Source organism: Hypomesus nipponensis, chromosome 16, assembly GCF_054491055.1.
Source record: "Hypomesus nipponensis isolate SF chromosome 16, ASM5449105v1, whole genome shotgun sequence".
Lineage (NCBI taxonomy): Eukaryota > Metazoa > Chordata > Actinopteri > Osmeriformes > Osmeridae > Hypomesus > Hypomesus nipponensis.
The window spans coordinates 11,134,684-11,151,817 of record NC_140376.1 but is presented as its reverse complement, the minus strand read 5'-3'; the positions used below and the strand labels follow the sequence as shown (position 1 = coordinate 11,151,817).

The window sequence follows — 17,134 nt, the reverse complement described above, 5'->3', positions numbered from 1 at the left end:
GCAAAGCGATGGCCTGGGACCTGCAGCGATCGTTTCGGCAGCTGGTCGAATTTCTTCGCGAGACGCTTGTGAAATCGGATGCAGGATGATAAAATACACCATAATAGTTGATATATTTGAATAAAAATATGTCATTAAGATTTTCCTAAGATTTTCTGAATATTTTTGTAAATATTACTTTGGAGGCCTACGTACATACTTTACCAATATTCCCCCTATATAAAACCTAGCTACACAATGTTGGTAATGAATGGCTATCTCCATGTGGTTACCCTGATAGAAACGAATGAAAATAAACCGATTGATCTGTTGAGCCAGCATGCCCATAGTTATTTTGTTTGTTTGAGAGAAACGAGTCGCCACTAGTGTTGCTTTCGTCAACGAAAATTCTGATCAAATATTGTTGTCAACGAACCTTCATCACGTGACTAAAACAAGACGAGACGCAATGTAAATGCTGCTCATGTGACGATGACTATAATTAAAACTATAATGCAATATGTTTACGAATAAAAACAAGACTAAATGTGGGATACAAAAAAAACTGCTAAAATGTCTAATTTTCGTTGACCAAAAACAAGACAAAATGTTAAAACGTTATTTTGTCTCGTTTAGTCGCATTATTATTATTAGCCAACTCATGAGGCTGTGGTTAATTTGTCTAATTTTAACGTTAGCTTTAGACGTTAGCTTTAAATGTTAGCCAGTTAGCCTGGAGCTGAAAACGATTGAGACAAACATGTGCCCAGCTAACACAGTTACGTTGCCCTTACGTTGCCGCAACGTCACTCGTTGACCAAACATACGTTACCGCAACGTCTTTGGCGACGTTGCGGGACCATGCATCTGTGGGGCGACAGTAGGTTGCCGCAACGTCATCTTGTGACGTTGCCAGTCCGTAACCGCAACGTCGTGGCAACGTTATTTTCCGACGTTGCCAGTCCGTAACCGCAACCTCCTAGCAACGTAACCTTCTGACGTTGCCAGTCCGTAACCGCGACGTCATCGCAACGTTATTTTCCGACGTTGCCAGTCCGTAACCGCAACCTCCTAGCAACGTAATTTTCCGACGTTGCCAGTCCGTAACGGCGACGTTAATCACTAACCTATATTTCTCAATTCTATTGCTTATATTGGGGCGGTTCATATGCAGACCTAATTTGCCCCAAATGCTACTTGTTCTTGTATTATAGGCTACATAGCCAACTTCAGGAGGACTATGTGTGTGTGGTGTGTTGCCTAACTCAAGCTAATCATAAACAAGGCAGCATTTCCATGTAACATTCAGTCATTTTATTTCAAACAAAGTGCCAGTGAATACAGTGAATGAAACAGTGAATGAAAATCTTCTGCCAGTCCCCGCTACAGGTCCTGTCTGTTGGCCCTGACAATGAAGCACAAAATAAGTTAGTGTCCTATCAACGTAATTGCACGTATGAAAGGGGCTATACAAGTCATTAAAAAATCACATCTAGAATAATATACATCATCAAAAAAATATTATGGGATTCTAGTTTTTGGTCAAATAACCATGTGAAAGGTTGGATTGGGAAGCTGCCATCATTATTCATTCACCTGGCTTGTTTTGAATGGGCTGCCGGGGCTTGTTTGAGTGTCTACGCTGTGAGGAGCTCCACAGCCTTCTCTCCTAGTCCCGTCTTCCACTTCATCACAGCATCTGCAATTAGAAGTCATGAACTTATTGTTAGCACCAATTTGAACATTGAACACTGCGTATAAGCCATAAAATAACGTAACCAGCTGACCAAGGTACAATGTCGCGGCAACGTTGCCCACGGACCGAAAAATGACGTTTCCAGCCGACCAAGGTACGACGTCGCGGCACCTGAATTCAAATCTATTTTTTGTCTATTTTTCAAAACAGAAGTAGTCTAAGCAGTAGTCTCGGGAGGCATGTGAATGCCAATACCATTTGTTTAAATGTATGTATTGGTCTAGGATAAGGTATTCAAGTCATGTTGTTGATGCCAAATTCAGTTCAGTGTGATTACTATGTGAAAACCAGCTACAGTATATGGCCCCCCCGGGATGCTTAGTACCAATGGAGTCAGTCAGTCAGGTAAGAACTAAGAACCCACTTTACATTCTCTCACACAAACAAATACACACACACACACACACTAGTCACACATGTTAACCCACTTTACGCTCTCACAAACAAATAAACACACACACACTAGTCACACCCAGCTAACACATGACGTTGCGGCAACGTTGCCCACAGGTCTAAAAATAACGTAACCTGCCGACCAAGGTACGACGTCGTGGCAACGTTGTCCATGGGACCAACTGGCAACATCCCCTTTATAACGTTGCTACGACGTTGCCAGAAGGTAACGTCGCGGGTTACCAACTGAGCACCTACTTGCAACGTTGCCGCAACGTCATGTGTTAGCTGGGTGTGACTAGTGTGTGTGTGTTTATTTGTTTGTGAGAGCGTAAAGTGGGTTAACATGTGTGACTAGTGTGTGTGTGTGTGTATTTGTTTGTGTGAGAGAATGTAAAGTGGGTTCTTAGTTCTTACCTGACAAAGTTAACAATCACTGCCACAACTACGTCTTCCCAGGTGGTATGTTGGCTATCACCGGTCTCGAAGTCGGCAACTGTGGGCCAACTGGCTGGCTGGCCGACTAGCTAGCTGGCAAAATAATAAAAGGACGACATCAGTGTGGCCATTTCAGCTAGAGCTAGCTACTGTAGAGCTAGTAGTGTTGTGATGTATTGGCACAGACCTGAACAGCCAATCCCGTTTTGTCACTGAATGGTCATTAAAACGAGTCTTATGGTAATGGTTTAATTTAATATTGAATAGTTCCATAAATTATAATATCTGGGTTTGGGTATTGTGTACCGTGTTGAATGTGTCTTGGTCTGGACACGTCTTGGTTAGTTGCAACTTTAAATTGCCAATAATACCAAAGCGTTAAAAAAACTTGACTTCAATTTGAAGCAGTACTGTAAATCCAAAGGTATGGGTAATGTCTGGAATGGTCTGGCTTCACTTCAGGTCTCATCTCACTAAATGGTAATACCGGCATGGCATAATGGTGAGGCTAGATAGTTATAGCTAGGTGCCTTATCGGCTGAGCTATCCACATAATAGCAGAGCAATGTAGCGATGGCAGTGATTGTCTTCTTTGTTAGGCATAGCGACGGTTGCTAGCTGTGTTAGCTAACATTACCTGGCACTAATCACCCCCCACTACCTGTACATCTTGCACACGAACAGTGCTCGATAAGTCTCAAAACGATTTAAGACTTCAATATCTATGTTCTGTGTAGAGCACTTATCCGGCCAAGTACCTCCACAAAATGTACTATGTGTGCCAAAATAATATATCCTGACAAGCCATGCTGATCAATTTGATCTATAAGGCCAGCATGCTATCTCTGACATGACTAATGTCTTCCGTTATCTACCAAATCTAGGGGTCCCAATCTGCCTTCAATCTTGTGTGCAGCTGCGTTGGTCTGAAGATAACCACGCCCCTCTCGTTTGCATGTGAGATCGGAAATAAATACAGCACAGAAATAAATGTGGTGTGGAAATATATGTGGAAATAAATGTGGTATTAGGAAATCAAAGTCCCATGAAATTAATTAATGTTTCTACAAAAACGTAATTTGGATATAAATAAATGTATTTATTTATTGATGTCAGTAAATGGATTCAGCTATATAATTATATAATACAATATTTATATATTTATTGCCATCTTTTTTTAATTTCAGAATTTTTTCATAGCCATATATATGTATGTATTTATCTACCCATTTATGTATTTATTTATTTAATTTTGACTAACTCGGCCTTCCATATCCCTGACCAGTATCTGTGGAAGAGGTATAGGTTCAGCAGGCCCAGCGTAGTTTTTCTAGATAGATTTTTTCATCCTTAAAAAATATATATATCGAAAAACACTTAAGCAACTCATAAGGATGACAATGAACACATAAGAGTAGCCTACCGTCCTTAGTAAAAATTGTACAAAAAGAGGGTAGTATCAGGGCTGCCAACTTTTTCAAAAACTTTGGCGTGAGATTTGGTGCAAGTCCACCCCCCCCCCCCCCCCCCCCCCGGGCGACCTTGCGCTAACTTCACCCCCCCCCCCCCCCCCCCTTCAATGTAACTCTCGCCATGGAGTTGGGGGAGAGACAAGGCGAGTTTACACGGCTGTTTGCACGTCAATGTTGCTTCACTCCGTTACCCTGCACGTTGTCCGTTACTGTTTACAATGTTAGATTGGCTACTCGTTTGGCGTTGCCGTGAGAGTTGGCAGCTCTGTAGTATGTAGGTAGGCCTAGACTATGTAAGGGGGGGGGGAGGGGGGGACTGTGTCTTTGTATTGGGGCGAAGTGAGTAAGTCATCCTATTTGGGGGGAGTTGACTCGTATTTGGGGGAAGTGTTTTCATTTTGGGGGATGCACTCATATTAGTGGGTGTGTTTTACACTTCAGGGCCACCGTAGAATACAGTTAATTTGTATTCCGTTACTCCCCAACACTGTGTGCGATAGACTAATGCGTTCTGTTGAGAACCTATTCCGTTCCAACTTTTGGAACGTAAGGGAGAAAACTGGACAGAGTAAGACGGCGGATATCGCTATAAAAAAAAATGTATAAATACAGTGGCAGATCTAAGGGGTGGCAAGGGGTGGCAGCTGCGACCCCAATAAAAAATACTGCCACCCCAATTATTATTATACATTTTTTTATTTGAGTGACTTCCAAGAGAGAGCTTTACAAAAGTGCATAGGTCTCTGATCATAACAACAAGATAGCCCCAAACATTGCGGGTAGCCAAAACATGAAGCATACATTGTGAAAAAACAGTCCCAAAGGGAAGAACCATAAGAGCATGTAGTGAAAACAAGTTACAATTAAACAACATGAACTTCAATCTTCCCATGGAAAAATATTTTTTTTACATTTCAATCAATAATATTAATGTTACTGTTTAATTTAAACTACAATGTTCTAGCCTAATAATTTACCATAGGGAGTACTGTACCCCCCTACTTTGGGTTTGATTCGCCTCCAGAAGGCCATCCAACAACTTCCTTCTGCCACCCCATTGCCACTCCGAATGAAAATCTCTAGATCCTCCCCTGTATATTTATTTTACTACGTAGTTAAGGCGGCAGGCGTGTGTTGCTTAGGGGGGCAGGGTTCCCGCGGAGTCTTAAATTCGGAACTTTAAATTGAAGGCCTTAAAACGTCTTAAAAACGTCCATATTTTCATCCGAGGTCTTAAATTTCATTTAGTCAGGTTTTAAAAAGGTTTTACCCTCGTTAATTTCCAGAAATGCAGGCTGCAGAAAGTTATTACATGGTAACAAAAAAGTATTGAGTAGTAGCCTACAAAGCGAGTCTTTGCTACAAACAAAACCAGCAGAACGCTGCCCTCAGAACGTTGGTTCGGTGTGTTGTATTTCTTTCTGGAGGATAGCCTATTGGTGTTGGTACATACGCGGTGATAAAACTACACCTATGGCTAGATCACAGTGATTTCCGCTATTGTTTAAGCAGTACCCAGCTCCAGGTACGAGGCTCGCTGCAAACTTTGCCCCCAAAATATTCAATTTGGTTACTAATGTGATTGCTTTATCTGTAAATTAAATGTATGCTTTAAATTAAATGAATTCCATTCATAGAAATTACATGTTTTTTTCTGAATGTCTTTTGATTTAAATATTTTTTGGGTAATGCGTTGTGTAGGTCTTAAATTGCAATCTTTATGGTCTTAAAATGTCTTAAAAAGGTCTTAAATTTGACTTACTGAAACCTGCAAGAACCCTGGGGGGGGCCGCCTTAACTGAAAAGTGCTGTGGGAAACCCTGTAGTCTGCTGGAATCACACATCAAGAAGCAAACTCACTGTAGCCAAGCCTTGACCACTGTTCAGTCTGTCTACATCTCTGTGTCTTTGCATGTGGGACATTTTTGTACAGGGTTGGTGACTCAAAGGTTTAGCAAAGGCAACTATGCCAGGAAATAAGAAGTGTATACCTTGCTCCAAAACGGTACCTGATTATTTTCATCAATCTTCCAGGTCACCTTAAAACACAAATTATCAAGGAGACTTTTTATTAAATTGCATAATGTATTTTCATCAGGGCTGTCCCCACTCAGTCGACTAGTCGATTTTCTGGTCGATATGCTCTTGGTCAACGAAGCTGCCGTATGGCAGTGTGAGATCTGATTTCAGCGTGTCTTCATTACTGAATTAACAAAATGTTCTACAGAAATTGTAGATTATATTACTTAAGACAAATGAAGCAACTCTAAAAATATATTATTTAAAAGAAAAGGTGTTAGAAAGAATGGGTAGACATAGTAGAAGAAATCTATGTAATGGAGAAACTGACACACCGCCTAAGACTACAACAAGCACAGCTTGAAGAAAAGTGGGAGAAATGGACAATATTCAGAACCAAAACCGGCGACGAGGAATATGGACAGACACAAATTACTTAGATGAAGACATGAAGAGAAAAGAAGTACTGCGAGAAATGTAACTCCCAAGCCAAATTTTTTCTGTTTGGTTTTTGTTTTGTTTTTTGTTTATCGTATTATTTTTGATTGTGAACTGTGAATTTTGAAATAAAAAATTAAGTGAAAAAAAAAAAAAAAGAAAAGGTGTTACTGTTTTGGTTTGGTATATGGCAGACGGCACGAGCACAATTGGCTGCAGAACAAGAATCTCTGCCATAGCCTACTTTGTCGGTGTTATTAGTCAAAATGGCAACGACATCTGTGGTATGGCAGCATTTCATTACAGTTTTTCTCCATTGCTTTGGTTCTATTCTTGAAACAGAAATTACATTCTCAAAGCTCCACGTGCATTTTGCAAAATAGCCTATATGGTTCAGCACAACTACATTGATCACCTTCAAAAGGTCATATCTCACCCAAAACAGTTAACTCATGTTTCAAAACCAAATCATTTTCTCATATAAATTGTCAGTGCCCCCAAAATGAAAAGTTCCTTCTCGATTGCTTTGGCTCATTTCTTGAGAAAAAAGAGAACATTCTCAAACCTTTAAATACATTTGCCAAAATAACCCAGATGGTTCAGCAAAACACCATGGAACACCTGCAAAGGGTCATCTCTTTCCTAAAACAGACAACTTATCAGTCAAAACTAAATCCTTTTCTCATCCAAATAATCAGTGCCCCCAAAATGAAAAGTCCCTTTGGCATTGTGTAAACACTGCAGGTCAAAATGTTTAGATGTTTTGTCAGTATGGCAATGAACCTTAGAAATATCCCTTATGTGCACTGTGCTACAGTTACTGTAGTAGATGTTTTGTTTCCAGAATACAATGTGTCTCAATCTACATTTACATTTATTCATTTAGCAGATTCTTTTATCCAAAGCGACTTCCAAGAGAGCTTTACAAGAGTGCAAAGGTCACTGATCACAACAACGCAATAGCCCCAAACATTTCGGGTAACCAAAACATATGCATACATTGTGAAAAACCCAAATACAGTAAGTGCCAAAGAGAAGAACCATAACAGCATGTAGCCAAATAAGTTACAACTAAACAACATGAACCTCAAAAGTGCAAAACTGTACCTGTAGAAAAGCAAGCAACAATACTTTAATGTATGCTTCATGTTTTGGCTAAGCACAATGTTATCTTGTTGTTTAGAATCATTGACCTATGCACTTTTGTAAAGCTCTCTCTTGGAAGTCGCTTTGGATAAAAGCTAAATGAATACATGTAAAATGTAAATGTGTATCAAACAGAAAAAAGATTACAGTAATTCAAAAGTAGCCTACAAGGTTTCACATCACATATTGCACTACTGCAATGGAAAGTGTTACTGTAATTGCCATACATCATGGTTACTGTAACAGGAAATGTGTACAGCACAATATACTGTCATACAATAAGCACATCAAAACTAACATTATTTATAACCTACACTAGTAGTATGAGTAACCACAGTAAGTTTCAGACAAGTGACACTTTCCTAGTCAAAGTTAGCAGGGGGGTGCATTACAGTGAACATGGCATGAAATGCACCTCCAGTATTGTCTGTTCTGTATATCCCAGCATCAAATGATTCCTATTGTACACTGAAGGGACTAGTATGAGTAACCATGGTTCTTTTCAGGCATGTGACCCCTTCCTAGTCAGAGTTGCAGAGGGTGCATTTCATGGCAAGAAGGAAACACATACAGTAAGAAAGTAAAGCAAAGCTGGAGTTTCACTAGGTGTCGTCCTCACTCTCCTGCTCATCCTCGACAAATGTAGGCCCTACCAAACCTCTCTCATGTAAAGGGATAAGATCGGAGTGCAGGCGGTCCAAGGACACCAGGAGTGTCTGGGTATTGTATGGGCAGAGACTGGGAATGTGGGTGACTACACCATTCTCTGAAATGGCAGCACAAACAGTGATGTTTCCCCCGAGCTGGCCTGGGACAAGCTCTATATATTTGATGGAAGCATTTATACTGCTGCATTGCTCCTGTCAGCTAACTAAACTTACTGTGTGATTGGTGATCACACAATGACTGAGCAGATGATCCAAGAGATCCATATTACAGTATATACCATTATGTTTTTTCATGGTATTATGTGCCTGAAAGATTTTGACAGTGGAGTGAACTATTGTGCAGGTGATGATGTACACAAGGAAATTATGCCAATATGTTTTGCAGAGAACAACCACTTGACTGAGAAACAACAGTCAGTTTAGACCAGCAAGATATTTTCAATTGATAGTTGGCCTAATTGAAGGCAATTATACCTAATCATTTCAAAGATGTGCTAAATAATTTGAAATGTGTGCAAACTGTAGGCAATTGCACTTGTCATTTACAAGGATGTGCTAATACAATTGCAATTTGATTAAAGGAATGAAAAATTCCAATCTGTTGTGAACAAGTGTCCAGCGGTTTGGAGGTTTGCACGTGTTGTTTTGAGAATGTCATTTCTGTTTTGTGAAATGAGCCAAAGCAATGGACAAAAACTGTAAAGTACATTTACAAAGTTCCGGGTGACTCGAAAAGCTTTGAATGCAAACTCTGCCAACAACGGTTAATTTTTCATAGTCCAACGTCAAATGTGATGTAGCCTACCACCTGAAAAACGTAAGTTGGCCTAGCCCTACTTCGGTCATGCTAACGTGCTGGGTTGAAAAATGCCTATTATAAGAATAGACATGATCTTTTCCGGCCAAGACAACAAAATATTTCTCTGTTGCACCGTTCCCCACTCAGCTTCTACGTAAGTTGATTTGCATGTTAAACAAACAATATTTTTAATTTGTAGTACATTGTAAGAAATACTAAATACCATTGGCATTCGGTTACAACAGGACTGGTGATACGAGTCTCATTGTTAGTAGGCTATTAGCGGCTGAATCTGCAATGTCCAGCAGCCATTGAGTCAGATTGCGAAAATGTTTGTACGTTTTTTTTTTTTTTTACTTTAGATTAGGCGATTTTCAGACGTTTTAGTAGAGTCTTGATCAACCAATGAAAATCTTAGTTGGGGACAGCCCTAATTTTCATTGTTTAAAGTATAGCCTATATGTCGACAAGCCTCTATATTACTTCATCCTCTCCTTCTGGCTTCCACAATGTTATAGGTGCAATATACGGTCCTCATGGGTGTATCCAGGCCCACTGGAAGACTCATGGGGTGACTGCCTGGTGCACCCAGGGTTGAAAAAGTGTTTCTAAAATGACCCTGAGTGGCAAAAATTAGACCAAGTGCCCTACTGTCTGCCATTCACATTGGGAAATATGCTCGACTGCCCAGGATCAACCTTCACGCAATATGATGTGAGCCCTCAATAAAGAATGCATAATAACTAGGGCTGTCAAGGTTAACGCAATCTCACTTTAACGTGACAAAAAAAATTGTGCCGTTAACGCAGGCTTCTTTTTGACCCTGGGAATCACCTGTCGTCATATGACTTTGACTGCCGACGGTAGCTGAATGATGGGGAGAGAGCTTTTAGATGCAACATTTTTGGTCGTACTGGGGTCTTAGAATTAGGTTGCTTACCTAACAAAGGATGCCTCTGCAAGACATACTGATAAGCGAGAAGGCAGATGGATGGTAATCATTCAAGACCTTGAAGTGGAACTGTCCAATAGGGAAACAATTCTTCGGTTGATTGAGGTAACATGAAACACACATAGCAAGAATTAGGAGTCAGTATTCTAACCCTACTCTTGAGAGCGCTGTACCATAGATTACATTCAAAAGGATGATCCTTATTGACTGGCATATTCTCATCTGTATATTTTACCTCATAATTTTCATTAAAGGTCCCAGATAGTTCATTAGGTGAAATTTCTGACCATGTTGTGGGAATTGGACCTTTCCCAAATACTGTACTAGGTGGTATCCAATAAGGAGCACATCTACCTCTCCAATTGGAAGTGAAAGATAAGTGTAAATGTTGTTATCACAAAGCCAAATCATAAGATCAGTAGCAGGCCATGTGTTGGAGCCAAACCCCCCTTTTCCTAAGCCACCGTGTTAGATCCCTTATAAGGGGACATACAAGACCCAGTGGTACTTAGGAAGAACCGACCGAGTACTACCAAAGAGTACAGACAGAGCAAGCTGCTCAAGAGCCCCAGAAGCAGTTTTGCTACCATGATGTCAGAGGTGCCAGCTGGCTCACCTAACAAGGAAAGACGCCCAGAAGGAGGATAGATGCATGTTCTGTGAAGAAGAGCACTCCGTGGGTGCATGCTCACGCCTCAAAGCCCAGCCGCATGAAGAGAAGGTTAAGTTTGTAAAGTCATTTGGCTTATGCTTTGGATGTTTGACCAAGGGACACCTTAGTAAGCATTGTAATCAACGACAAACATGTCAGCTCTGCCAAAGACGACACCCAACCATTCTGCATATAGAAAACAATAATCCATCAGATGACATAAGGAAGGACAGACAGAAAGGAGCCGTAGTCGCGCTGGTTATGACGGCCAGAGATGATACTGGGGCTTGTAATGAGTGCATCCTGGCTGTGGTGCCAGTACAGGTGAAACTCAGTAAAGGTGACAAGATCGTAACAGCATATGCATTTTTGGATCCTGGCAGCTCTGCAACATTCTGCACAGAGGAACTCATGAAGCAGTTGCATGCAGAAGGTAAGAGCACACACATCCTCTTACATACTATGGGCCAGGAGAAGTTGGTTCGGTGCCACGAGCTAACTGGACTGGAAGTATGCAGCCTTGACGGCAACACGTTCCTTCCACTTCCAAAGGTGTATACTCAGAAGAGGATACCTGTCATAAGAGCAAATATATTGACTCCTGAAGATATCTAGAGGTGGTCATACCTGAAACCAGTCAGTGTGAGAAAAATCGACGCCGATGTGGGTCTTTTGATTGGTGTAAATATGCCAAGAGCTACAGAGCCCTTGGCAGATAATAAACAGCCAGGATAATGGGCCATATGCGATCAAAACCCTGTTAGGGTGGGTGGTCAACGGACCACTCCGTGGTTGCACCTCTACTGATGAGGCAGACCATCAAAGGGTAACGGCAAATCGGATCTGTTGCTAGTCTGGAAGAGGTTCTGGTGCAGCAATATAATCATGACTTCATGACAGAAAAACACTGACAAAAGCGAGTTATCTGAGGAAGATCATAAGTTCCTAAAGATCGTCACTGTGTAGATAGGATGATTGATTACTAATTTCATTTATGAGTCAAATAATGCAGCCACATTCTTAAAATGAAAATGGATTTCTGGAAATGCATTTTCATTTGAATTTTGGTCACGATTTGCTTCCATAGCATCCAACCCTTCCTTTATCCAATGGAAATAATGCTCAAAGCGTCCAATATTGCTGCGAATGGGTTTAAATCGGAGTCAGTTGAAACTACTGACACGAAAGGGTACCCTGTGCGTCCGCATCTGACACCAAGGGTCGTGACAAAGCGTCGGTATTTGAAAACTTGGGAATGAGAACTGGTTGGCCCATGCGTGGCAAAATCCATTGTTCTGTCTACAAAATTATTTTAAATATTGTGTAAGTTTAGCTAGCTTGCAAATCCTGAGGACAGCCTACCAAACTTGAATTAGCCAATGTCGTTAGCAATGCTAGCTAATGTTGGTTTGCTAGCTATAACTTTTTACTGGGTCTTGCAGCTGTTTGATTTACTGAAAGTATTATGAAATGTTATGTTCTAGCCATTTGCCTACTTTAGCAAGTCACTGTATTTCCAAGCCCTGATAGTGTAACTGAGAAGACACAGTAAATAATTAAATCTAGATAGCATTCCCATTACTGTTTTTGCTGTGATTCGTTATTATGCCTCTCTAAGAGACTCCATACATTATCAAAAAAGCTGATCAAATTGCTAATACAGAAAAATGAGAATTCCCTCAACAACTTCAGGAAACAAAACGTTTCAATATGCATCATTATTCAAACTTCAATGTTGTTTTAAACAAAATCACTGTTCACAGGCACTGTTAAGATCTTGGAGAATCAATCCTTAAACTGAAGTGGGTGAATTACAAAGTCATGTTTATTGAACAGCATAACCATTACACAACATAATCATTTTCGACACACAAACATCAGACAAAAACAAAAAACCACCTGGTCGTGAATCAGATGAGATCAGAAGTAGCGCATGCCCAAACAGCGTCTCACATGTTCTGATCTCCATACCGCTCCATCCAACGTAACACAAAGACAAGATCAACCATAAAGCTCCATCTAGTATTCTAGATTGGAACCAGAGAATTCAGTAGACATCAGCACTACCCAGCTGATGGCCCTGAACTCCCAACATCCTCGACAATTTCATACAGCTCCATCTAGCATTCCAGAGTGGAACAGGAAATCCAGTAGACACCAGCACTACTCAGCTGATGGCCCTGGACTTCCAAGAACCTCCTTCAACAAACCATGTTATAGCACACAGTTCTCAAAGGGCATTGGTCCATCCACAATGTCATATAGCAGCCTCAGGCTTCTTCCCTACAAAATCACTTGTTGAATCTATCGATCCCCCCAAGACTTGTGACTCCAAGCTTCCTCCTCAGGCCAAAACTACTCTCTTAAAGGTCAACTACCCTTTGTCAGCTTCTTTAATGAGACAGATAAACCCACTCTCCTACCATGTCTAACATCCTTTACAACCTCTTGACCTATCTCCTTTCCTGCAAGCTGCTGCTGCAACTTGTGACAAGATGTCCCTCATCAATGTACCTAGAAACCTTACAAAGTAAATCACACCACATTAATTTTACAAACAGCCTAAAATTCTAATACAGGCACTCATCACTGATAACCAAGGACTTGGTCATTTAACATTTAACAGACACTTCTGAGGATGTCACAGCATAGACTGTGTCACCTCAGATGAGGACATTTAGAGTTTCCCCAGATACTCTGTAATCTCTACATATGCACCATTGAGAGAATCCTGAAATAGAACATCACTGTGCTATGGGAGTAGCCTCATGCAGGAAGGCAAGGCCCTGCAGAGAGTGGTATGGTCAGTTGAATGTATCACAGGAGGAGCACTCCCACACTTCCAAGAGATTGACAGCAGACGGTGCAAGACTAAGGCCTAAAGAATCATTAAGGATCCCAGTCACCCGGATAACAACCTCTTCTATCTGCTGCAGTCGGGTAGAATCCACAAGGCCAACTCTGAGACTCAGGATAAGCTTCTATCCATAGGCTATCCAGACCCTGCATGAGTACATTGCCTAGGAGTAATTTTTTTTGTTTTTCCCAATCAGTATGCCCCCCCCCCCCCCCCCCCCCCACACACACACACACACACACACACTGGCACACCTGGGACTAACACTGTGCATCTCAGAACAGCAGCACCTTATATTTGTTACAGCAACTCTCACACAGACATTCATTTGTGAATAATACAAACATATTTATTTTGTTTATTGTCTTCACATATCATCATCGTCATTGCACTGTAATTATAAACTAATGAACAGAAAGGTTTAGGGTATTAGTTTTGTATTTAAAGTAATTTCAATATTGAAACCTCAAAAAGACAAAAAAAGAGAATAAAGTCTGTCTTTAAGATGAAATCTATTGCTAAAAATTTCTAATTTCCAAATAGTAATTTATGGTGTAAAGTTAAGTATTCAACTGTTGGCTACTTTAGTGTACCCTCATTTTCATCTTTGTTTCATCTTCTTTGTAAATGTATTATGCTAATCTGAAGGAGTTTTGTTAACCATGGGACAATGGGGTATTGGCTTAACCAGTCATGTCTCAGCATGTAAACCCCTTGAATGAGAGATATCAAGGAGTCATCTATGAGAAATATGTAATTTCCATGGTTACAACTGTGCTAACTCATGTGGTGAGCATGTTTATGTATGACAGGGGACACAGAGGACAAATGTGAAGGATAATTGTCTGCATATACATTATATAAACAATATTAAGCATCAATATTTGTACAGCATGTCAAATAATCCTACACAAAACCATTTAAGAACATTTAAGAATTTCTCACTTAACGTTCCATTTTAAATGTTTTAATTCCTCTCAGAATAAACATTTCCGAATCGATTTAAGATGATCCCCTGATCAAATTATGTGGATTGCTTCTGGGTTTTGGGTGGTTGTATCACTGGATACCAGATTTTATGATCTATCACGAACCACGGGAACAGGTTGCCCGGGAAACGGCCGCATGGCAACAGGATCAGAGCCTGGGGGTTGTCTGCTGCTAGGTCTGCTCCCATTTTACATCACAGTTTCACTAGATGGTGTGCACGCCACTGAAGGGTACACTTTCTTGTACAGTGGGCTACGTATCAACAAAACTAACCAGGAAAACTATACGGTGTGCCATTTTTTTATGGGTTGTAAAAAGGACCGCGTGGAAATCTGATTTGTGTTGAGGTTATTCTTTGTAGAAGACTTGGGAAATAAACAACCCAGCTGTGATGGACATAATGTTTGCGGTGCAGGATGCCTGTGTCTCTGGTCAATGGCTTACTGCAATAATTCTCAGTCTGTGCTGCTTTCTGCCGTCTTGCTTGCCCGCGGGACAAACTGTGGACTATTCTTCGATTGAAAGTGTGGTGAGCAGACAAGGCGACACGGCTCTTCTGAGGTAAGAAAACATGCAAAACAACTGAGCCTCTGGTCTGCATCGACGAAACCCGAGTTACAGCGCCATGCTTATGAAGGACCGTAACAGCAATAATACATATTAAATACTCCCCCGATTTATATAAAGATATAGGCGGCAGTAGTAAAGTGGGTCATCTTCACCGCGCGACTTACGTGGGGCGGGTGTTTATCTCCACCAATTGAGTTCTTGTTTTAGCTTTTGAAGGATACTTACACAGTAAGCTATAGCAGTGGACTGCGTACAGCAGCAAACCCTAGCGCCGTCTTTTCCACCATTCAATGTCGAGGAAGATGATGTATCCGTGCTTTGTATTTGGCTATTCATGAATGTGGGTTGTAGGCTATGTTGTTCTGAATACGCACATACATGGGTAACCGTTAAATTTGGATTGCATGCGATGCGTGTAACCTTTGTGTTGTTAACCTACAAATGATTGCCCAACCCTCCGTAGTGTATTGTAATCGAATTTATGTGATAGCTTTCACATCCCTGAATCAAACAATGTTTGTCATTTGAGTTGAATTTTCTTGTGTTTCTATTGATTTCTTATGTTAGTTTTATAGTTTTAAATAAAGCTAGTGCTACATATGGTAAACTTGGCGTGGTGTACCATGACGATTAAACGACAATTCATAGCTTTGTATATCAAACGTCCAGTGCTTTCCAAACAGATCAGGTTGTAATGGGCGTGTCTTGAAGACGCATTGAAGCCCATTGAGGAAATTATGTATTTTTGCTTTGTCCAAATTATTTGTGACTTCAAGTGTGACTAGACATTTCGAATCCAGAAGATTATCCAATCTTTTTTCCTATTCCCCCCCAAAAAGAACAAATATAAGGGTTAGGGTTAACCCCTAACCCATATTTCGCCATAAAATATCTTGTAGCTCTCAGACAGATACATATTTTTTAGATTTTTTTGTTGTTGCAATTTTGACTTTTCTTGTGCTCGACTCGGCCATAAAGAGGCAGTAGGCCAGAAACCTTTTGTCTTCAGCCTATATTTGAGCTGTAAAGTCAACCAATCAGTCTATAGCCATATGAAAGGCTCAACCGGGGGAGTAGCCTACAAGCATCAGTGCGGAAGAAATCTCTTAAAAATTAGCAATTTTATCATGGAAAAATACCAACAAGGAATCGTAATACGCTTCGTGATAAAATTAGGAACCGAAATAAGGAATTGAAATGTCGACATAGAAATGGAAATTGGGAACCGGTTATGAAATTGAACCAGTTTTTGATATCCAACCCTATTCATGACCAATGGCTATGTTCATCTAGCCTGGCTCTGCCCTCCTAGCCTGGTCCTAACCAGACTCGTACATTTCATTTGTACAGAGGGTCTGGGATCGCCCCATTGACAAGCGTTAACTTCCTTGAAGGCGGGTCCTCTGATCTGCCCAGAGCCACTCTGATCTGCCATAGCCAATCGCAAGCGTTCGTCTTAGCCAACTCCTTCACCACTACTGTGACGGAGCTAGCTGCCGTAGCTGGAAAATCAAACTTTTCCCGAACCCCGCGGGGAGGAGGGCTACAACATCATGGCCACCTACAAAACTCAGCAAGAAATGTTCTTGCTCCGGCTTTAACTTATGGATATTCGGCAGCATTGCCACAACCGCAGAATAACTTTGCTCGCATCTTTCTCCGCCGCCATTACTGAACTACTCAAACTAGTGCACGACATTAACGTCATGGTTCTCAGCCACTCCCTCTGTTTGCTGATTGGACCTACACATTTTTTTTCTTCTGAAAACCGACTTCAAAGTCAAACTCCCAGACCTAGTACAGAAGCAAAATCCAAATTGAGCGGAAGTACGTAGGAGGGCAGAGCCAAGCTCCTTTCATTTAGTCGGTTTTTGCGAACCACATTTTTGGTGGTCCAATTGGCGAACAGAGGGAGTGGCTGAGAAAGATGAAGTTGCTGTCGTGCGCTTGTTTGAGTTGTAGTTCAGTAATGGCGGCGGATAAAGATGCGAGCGAACCCTTTTGG

At 41.0% G+C, this 17,134-nt stretch overlaps 1 protein-coding gene and 1 long non-coding RNA gene across 7 annotated transcripts in view; one reads left to right on the top strand and one right to left on the bottom strand.

Moving 5' to 3' along the window:
• Positions 1-1,270: 1,270 nt before the first annotated feature.
• On the bottom strand, positions 1,271-15,577 carry LOC146254869 (uncharacterized). The gene is made up of 3 exons (XR_014731512.1): positions 15,355-15,577; positions 1,576-1,678; positions 1,271-1,384 (listed from the first exon to the last, which is right to left on the bottom strand). It is a non-coding gene; the product is annotated as an uncharacterized LOC146254869 (long non-coding RNA).
• The window catches only part of negr1 (neuronal growth regulator 1), a 243,195-nt gene continuing 240,820 nt past the window's right edge, over positions 14,760-17,134 (top strand). For all 6 annotated transcript variants that reach the window (XM_084676263.1, XM_084676262.1, XM_084676268.1 and 3 more), the window contains exon 1: positions 14,760-15,120. In XM_084676263.1, the coding sequence (XP_084532389.1) occupies positions 14,951-15,120 (170 nt within the window). In that variant the 5' untranslated portion in view covers positions 14,760-14,950. The remainder of the gene's footprint in view (positions 15,121-17,134) is intronic.